Below are 8034 nucleotides of genomic sequence, written 5' to 3'. Positions count from 1 at the left end.
GAGAGAGAGAGAGAGAGAGAGAGAGAGTGTGTGTGTGTGTGTGTGGAGAGAGAGAGAGAGAGAGAGAGAGAGAGAGAGAGTGTGTGTGTGTGTGTGTGTGTGTGTCCATCCTTCCCTTGTTTAGTTGTAATTCAGGGAAACATGAAACTATTTCCACAGTTGCCAGTTACCTGCAGCTGAAACAAAGCCACCCACAATTGCTGAAGGAACTCTGCAGAGGTTGGAGGGGGCTACCAGATGATAAGTGCAGTTGGTGGCAAAGATAGGGAAGGAGACAAATATGTAGCTGGGAGAAGGTATCGAGTGGGGTTCTCCAGGGTTCTGTCCTGGGCCTGGTATTGTTCACCATCTACATTAAGAATTTGGATGATGGGATTTGAGTGCAGGCTTAGCAAATCTGCAAATGACACCAAGTTGGGTGGAGCTGCAGACACTTTGGAGGGCAGGGCTAGGATTCAGAATGACTTGGATAGACTGGAGAAAGGGTCCACAGTCAATCAGATGAGATTTAGCAAGGACAAGTGTAAAATCCTCATTGGGACAGAATAATTACATGCACAAATACAGACAGGGGAATGACTGGCTAGGCTGCAGTACTGCAGAGAAGGAAACTCTCAAGAGCAGGTTGGACAAACACCTGGATGGGATGGTTTAGTCAGGGATGATCCTGCCTTAAGCCAGGGTCTGGACTAGATGACTTTGTGAGGTCCCTTCCAGCCTTACACCCCTATGAACATATCGTATGTAGTGAAGACAGTATAGAAATGTAAGGTGTTGCTGTGCTATTGATTCAAAGTTGAAATGCATTACATAAGCTGGGGTCCTGTTTCAGCCCAGCCTTACCTGTTACCACTGTGTAGCTCTGCTGAGATCAGTGAAGTCAGGCGGCAGCACACCAGGCCCTGCCAGCCTTATCAGTATGCAAAGACTGACAGAGGGATGTACACCGATACAAATCCTAGTGAGGGCAGTGTCACGGACAGGGCTGGAACAAGGCTCTGTCTCTTGCTGTAATGAGTCTTTATAGCCCGGCTTTCTTCCCATGCCAGTAGTTTTGTGGGGAACTGGTTGACTGTCTTACACTTTCCAGATCAAAAATGCACTTCATCTGCTCTTGAGTTGTGGGATTTCCCTGCTTTCAGTAATGAAGCTATTCACGCTATTTCAGTCTATAACCCTGCCAGCCCTGTGAGATGGCAAAGGTGTGCTTTTCACAGGCCGATGAAATGCACAAAATACTGCATGGAGTTACTGAACGTCAGAAATAGTCTGTTTACTGTAATGCTGGGAAAGCCATTAAAAGACTCACCTTTCAACCAAGCCCATGTAAGAGGCTTAAAACTCACACCTTCAAAATGAATCCTTCGGGAAAGCTGTAGACAGGCTGAACAAAAACAAAAAACAAATGCCGCAGGCAACTAAAAGGAAAGGAAAATGAACATGAAGCTGTTAAAGGTGGGGGGGTTTATGAGGTGAAATCACGGACTGGGAATGAAACCACAGTGCCTCATACTGGGCAATGAAGGTGTGCAAAGGGGTGCTGAATAAGGACCAGGGGCTGGTGGTCTCTATGCATGAGAATAGACCGGGGTGTCGTACACCTAAAGGAAAGAGACAAACCATTTCAGGCCATGCTCAGAGGGCAGGGGAGTTACTAGCACTGCAGCCTCTGGCCCAGGTCCAAGTTTAGCCCCTACATTTTCTTTCCAGTAAAGCTGGAGGGCATGGGCGTGGAGCAGGCCATGCAGCTGCACTTCCAAACTCATGGAAACTATGGTGGGAAATAGGAAAAGCCCCCAGTGTGTTTTGCACTAAGTTAGCTCAGCTTGGGAGGCCTGGACTTCTGATTAACGGGCCAAATTGCTCCCTCACCTGCAAGTGTGGAGCTCCCATTGTCACAGTGAGACCTGCAAGCACCTACTGTGTTTGCTGGGAAGCGCCAGGGCCCGTCTGCCTGCTTTGCTGGTGGCTGTATTCCCTCCCACGCGCTGCTGCTTATACCCATGACTCCTGTTTCTGGATGTGGGCTTGCAAAGTCTGTGTGCCTGATTCACTGCTTTGCTTCTCCAGTTTCACTCCAAACTGACACCAGTGGAGTTACATCAGCATAAAACCAAGATAGCTCAGCAATGCACCAGGCCCTCTACATGTTGGGACTGCACTGACATCATGTCTCTTCCTTTAGGTCTTGATCCAGGAAAGGGATTAAGCAGGTGCTGAACTTCAAGCGTGTGAGTTGTCTCATTGAAACCCAAGGCCCAGCCCAGATGTACAGGCACATGCAGTTTGTGGTGCCGCAAACCTCTTTGTGGTGCCACAAACTGCACCTGTTAAACTGTGCACGGTGCTGCTGACTTGCAGTGCCAGGGCAAAATTTGCTACCTGGATTTCCTGGTAGCAAAAAAACCCCCCAAAGAAAAGGTGGTACAAAGCACACCAAAGTGGCGTGCACAGGGGCAAATGTGGAGACAGGGGAGCAGGTAACCCAGGGCTGCCTGCTCTTTCTCTCCCTAGTGCAGTTTGCCTCGAGATGGGGGAGCAAGTAGCCCAGGGCTGCCTGCTCCCCTGTCTTGAGGCACACTGCGCCCCAGCCAGATGGGGAGTGGCTGGCCTGGGCGCAGGGTGCCTCAGTGCATGGACTCTGTAGTGTGTGGAGCTGGGGGAGCAGGCAACCAAAGGCTGCCTGCTCCTGTCTCCACATGCCTCTTCCTGCCTGGCTGGGGTACAAGGCATCCTGTGCCCCAGTCAGCCCCCCCTGCAGCACATGGAGTGTGTCCCGCTGCAGAGCATGTGGGCAGGGACATGGACAGTGGCACAAAGTAGCGGCACAAATTTGTGCTGCTGCAAATGCACACCCCTGCTCATGTGGACACGGCCCCTGGGACTAACTCTCATGCTTAGAATGAAGCCCCTGCTCAGGTCTGTATTGGATTGAGGCTGACAAGCTGGACCCACAACGTCCAGGCACTTGCAGAACCCTCATCACCCAGGGGAGTATTATCCCATTTTACAGATGGGAAACTGAGGTACAGTGACCTGCCCATAATCCTTCAGATGAAACCTGAGCTGGGAGTTGAGAGCAGCCCTCTGAGCTTCAGCCTGGTGCCTTGACCACTGCTGACTCCTTCCTGCCCTTTCTGAGACAGAGGTGGCCACTCCTTTGGCCCGCTGGTCCCTGCAGTGAGCCCCTGCTCCCAGACAAAGCCTTTTTTAGCCCTCTCTGGGGTCTCTGTGAAAAACACCAGCACGGCGGGTTCTGCAGGTGTTCAGTGGAGCACTCAACTTCATGCCAAAACCTCCCAGTGCCAGATTTCACAGACACTTAATTCAAGCCCTGAAATGAGGGAGGCTGATCCTCCTGACAGCTCTGTGAAATCCTGCAACCTCAGCAATCGCCTTAATTGCCTTAAAGGCTTTGTGTTCTGTTCTGGGTGAGGGGCGGCTGCACTCCCACAAGGCTTCTTCAGCTTGTAACTCATCCGCGGCTGACTGAATAACAGTGTTTGACAGAGGCCGTTGTATCTACGTTGTTGCCTGCATTCTGAGGCGATAAGAATTTCCCCCGTGGCATTTTGGCAGGAGCTGGTGTTTTGAACAAGAATCATGTCTTAGGGTTGGGCGAGTGTGTTCCACGTGGTTGGTTTTGCACCACGGCAGGAGCCTTGGGTGCTGACAGGCCTCAGTCCTGTCTGGGATATATTTCTACACCCTCACCTCTGCAGCCCCTATTTTGCAGGTGACACGTCCCCATGTGTAGTTCCACCAGCACACATCATGCAGCACACTGTTTGCAGGGTCAGACTCTCCCTCCTGCTGGAAATGCACAGCCTGGCTTTATGCTCTAACACTTTGTGCCTTCCTGTCCCCAAGCCCTCGAAAGCGGAATCACCAGGAACGCAGGAACGTAAAAACCAGGTACAGTCAGCTCAGTGCAGCACTCACTCCAACCTGCCTTCGTGTCTCCTTCTCCATGGGAAGGAAGCTTCCATCATGCCATCTCCTTTACATTGTCATGCACTTTATCGGGACACCGGGACATTTCCAGCTCCTTCGTACTCACCAGCATCTCTTTCCATTGATATTTGCCCACCACTGGGCATGTCTACATGTGCTATTAAGGTGAAGCAATAAACTCTGGCGCAGTTCATGCCATAGTTCTTTGCTCCCAGGTGCTGTGTTTATACATGTGCCTGAATCCGCAGTATATCAAGCTGGGTTGGAGCAGCCCCAGCTGGCAGGAGGCCCAGGAGGTCAGCCTGCCAGCCTGGTGCTGCTTGGACCCGGCTCAACATGCTGTGGAGGGGCTGGTTGGGGCATGAGGATGCTCTAGTGTAGGGCCAGCCAGCAGGCAGCCCCTGCACTGAAGCACTCTTGTGCCAAGCCAGCCGTTTCAGTGTCTATGCGTGGGGTGCTGTGAAGTAAAAAACTCCACAGCAGGGTCGTATTTGTAGTTACAAGTACTATCCTGCTGCAGAGTTTGTTATTTTCCGGTGGCCTAATAGGGCCACATGTGTAGACGCAGGATGTTTTCTGCAGAGCTAATTAGTCTACTTTGCAGTAAACATCTCATGTAGATGTGCCCACTTACTGCTACATTTAAGCAGAGTATTATGCATGAAGTCTTACTCAATCATCTCCTGCCATCAGCTGTTATTGGGGTTCTTGGTGTTTCATGCATTGTTCCTTCCAGTTATGGGTGAGGGTTCGAAACGGTGATTTGGGGATTCCTTTGGTGAATGATGGCCTAGAAACACACGGGACTGGACTCAAAATCTCAGGAGGCCCCTGCCAATCCTATCTGCCTAAATCAAATAATTGGGGGAAAATGCAGAAAAGCAGTAACTTCCACGCAGCAGTTTAGCCCTGGACAACAGTCACAGAATTATAGAAAATGAGGGTGCAAGGGACCTCAGGAGGTTGCATCTAGTCCAACCCCCTGCTCCAAGCAGGACCAGCTTCAGCTAGATCATCCCAGCCAAGGCTTTGTCTAGTTGGGTCTTAAAAACCTCCAAGGATGGAGACTGCACCACCTCTCTGGGTAACCTGTTCCAGTGTTTTACTACCCTCCTCATGAGAAAATTCTTCCTAATGTCTAACCTAGACTTCCCTTGCTGCAGCTTGAGCCCATTGCTCCTTGTCCTGTCATCTGCCCCCACTGAGAACAGCCCAGCTCCATCCTCTTCGCAACCTCCCGGCAGGGAGCTGAAGGCTGCTATTCAATCCCACCTCAGTCTTCTCTTCTACACCCTAAATTAGCCCAGTTCTCTCAGCCTTTCCTCAGGAGTCATGTCCCCCAGCCCCCTCACCATTTTTGTGGCCCTTTGCTGGACTCTCTCCAACATGTCCACATCTTTTCTGTAGTGGGAGACCAAAACCTGGACACAGGACTCCAGATGTGGCCTCACCAGTGCTGAATAGAGGGGAAGAATCACTGCCCTCGATCTGCTGGCAATGCTCCACCCAATGCAGCCCAGGATGCTGGTAGCCTTCTTGGGCACACTGTTGGCTCCTATTCGGCTTATTGTCCTGTCACCCCCAGATCCTTTTCTGTAGAGAAGCTGCCCGGCCAGTCAGCCCCCACCTGTCCTGGTGCATGGGATTGTTCTGTCATAAATGCAGGCCTTTGCATTTGTCCTTGTTGAATCTCATGGGATTCCTTTTGGCCCAATCTTCCAATCTAAGTTGCTCTGAAGTCTGCATCCTGCCACCTGCAGTTAATGCTTCCCAAAGAGTTTCTAAGTAGATAGTTTCTAGTGCGTGTTTGCTATTGCAGACCGCAGCTGAACCAGGGATTTGGGTCCGTTTGACATTGCTGGCGTGCAACTACCCCGACCTCAGGGGCTGAGATGACATCGCCAGGCAGCGAGATCCAGTTAGTACATTAGGTGCCATTTGGTTCTCAAATGAAAACGGCTGTAGAAGTGCAAAGGGTTTTTAGCACTAATGCCAGCTCCCTGCTGCTGCACCAATGCAGCTGTAAATGAGGAGCTTGTTGCCAGCTGGAATTCTTCGTAACACACAAAAATAACCTGATCCCCACATATTCCTTTGTGAAGATCAGCCAATTTCCCAACAGCCGAAATTCTTCCTTTGGGGGCCTGTCCATTGATTTCAATTGGAGCAGCGTGCATGTCTCTCAGAGGCAGAGTTTGGGCATGATGGTGCGAGTCAACGTGGAGAATCAATGAATGCAAACACCCTGCATGCACTAACTGGCTTCTTTTGTCACTCAAAGGTTGGGCTCTTGCCCAGGCTACATAGATACCCATAAAGTAATGCCGGGCTCTGCTAGCAGCCAGCTTGCTTGTGAGGAAGTGCTTTGAACTGTAATGTCAGATCCCTACTGGAAAGCAAAACCAGAACCACATGTCCTGTCCAAACCAAGGATACGTCTTGGTTTTCTAGCTCAGACACCATCATTTGCTTGCAGGCCCCAAGGAGAGCGTAATATTTCTTTCTTTCTCCCCCAGCTGTCACTCTCTGCAGACCTTGACTCTGGCCCAAAAACACCAGTTCGCCCAAGTTGGGCTACTCACCAGTCACCGGGGTATCCCGTTACCAAAGCAACGGCTAAGATGCTGGCTCAGAGCACCCGGTGGAATGCTGGGATACGACCAGCACCTGTCCGACCTCCAGTACCACAACTGAGTGAAAAAGGGAAGAAGGCCTTTACAAGGATGGACAGAAGTTTGCCAGGTTTGTGGGCTAACTTGTCTCATTCTGCAGCTGCCACCCAGAGTCGGACCCTCTGGGTTGGAGGCTGGGGCACTTTGCCATTATATTCCTCCAGGACAAAGCAGGCAGTGGGCATTTTAGGGCTAATTTACCAGCTCTTAAATGAGCACAGAACTTCAGGCCTCAAACGTAACAGTTTCCTATGGCATGTCTCTATCATGATGGTCTTCATAGTGTTCTGGATGCTAGCAAAGGCTTTCCCTGCGTTTGACTCCCATGTGGTCACCTCCAGGGCACAGAAGTTTCTTCAGAGCCTGAGTTGACTTTGACAGGATAGGCTGCAAACTGAGCCGAAACAGCTGGATTGCTGCTGATAGCCTAGGATATGGGTCACTCAGAACAAACTGGACAGTGACCATCCATTAGACACAGTGCTCCAGATTAGGGGTCGTTAACAGCATCCCTCAGTCTCCAAAGTGCAGGCAGTGGAATGAGGAATGTTTTGACCGTGCTTAAAAATCAGGTCTCAGTTTTTGTGGGTTAAAAGTAATCTGCACATGCCTTTGAATGTACATGTTTAAAGACAGGGGCATACGCGACTCCCCTGGATTTGTGCGGGTTGGGCGCCTACAGGCCTCTACAGTTGTGAGCCTTGGTGCGATTCTCACGATGGCTCCCCTTCCTGTTCCAGCATCTCCACTGTTTGAGGCTCAGCCCTGGCAAATTCCTCCGTCGAACCCAGGCTCGGATGCAGAGTAAGATGCTTAGCAAAGAAGGGGCTCCTATGCTCAGCATTTGGAAACTGGCAATCATGGCACTGGCCCTGCTCAGTGAAGACTGGAAGCTACTGACATTTATGAATCAAGTCTGAGGCCTAGTGGATATAACCTGATTTGTCACTTGTGCCAATATGAACCTTTTATCGCTGACCTCTGTATACCAGTGGAGAATGCCCTTTTTGGCAGTTCTGCCACAAGTTAAGCCCTGTGCCCTCCTGAGTGCCACTCTGATCTCCTTCCCCTGCCTAAACTGCTGCTCTGCTTTCTGCTCCCTGCCTTGCTTACCACTGGGCTGCTTTCCCCTCCCTGATCTGCCATGTACCACACACAGAAGCTGCCCTTGCCACTTGGGGCACACATGCTGCAGCCTGGCCACCCTTGACCTAACACAACAGACTCAGACTGGAGATGGGGGCACCTTGCTGTTACCCTAATCCAAATAAATGATTCAAAGCTGGGGTTACACCAAGGGCTGACCCAGTATATTGTTTCCTATCTTAGCTCTGTTCAGCATGTTTTCCTGTCTCTACTGCTTTGGAGCTGATGCCCCCTTCTACTTTGACTCAGGGCCTGTCTTCAC

The 8034-nt window shown here is 50.8% G+C and overlaps 1 protein-coding gene across 1 annotated transcript in view; it reads left to right on the top strand.

The window, feature by feature from the left end:
• FBXO16 (F-box protein 16) overlaps positions 1 to 7720 on the top strand; it is a 46006-nt gene extending 38286 nt beyond the window's left edge. The window contains exons 7-8 of the mRNA XM_019520880.1: positions 6471 to 6696; positions 7367 to 7720. Coding sequence (XP_019376425.1) covers positions 6471 to 6696; positions 7367 to 7434 — 294 coding nt within the window. The 3' untranslated portion in view covers positions 7435 to 7720. The remainder of the gene's footprint in view (positions 1 to 6470; positions 6697 to 7366) is intronic.
• Positions 7721 to 8034: the final 314 nt, after the last annotated feature.

The sequence above is a fragment of the Gavialis gangeticus genome, unplaced genomic scaffold (assembly GCF_001723915.1).
Source record: "Gavialis gangeticus isolate Ggan-Ray unplaced genomic scaffold, GavGan_comp1, whole genome shotgun sequence".
In the NCBI taxonomy this organism is placed as follows: domain Eukaryota; kingdom Metazoa; phylum Chordata; order Crocodylia; family Gavialidae; genus Gavialis; species Gavialis gangeticus.
This window is presented reverse-complemented; position numbering and strand designations above follow the sequence as displayed.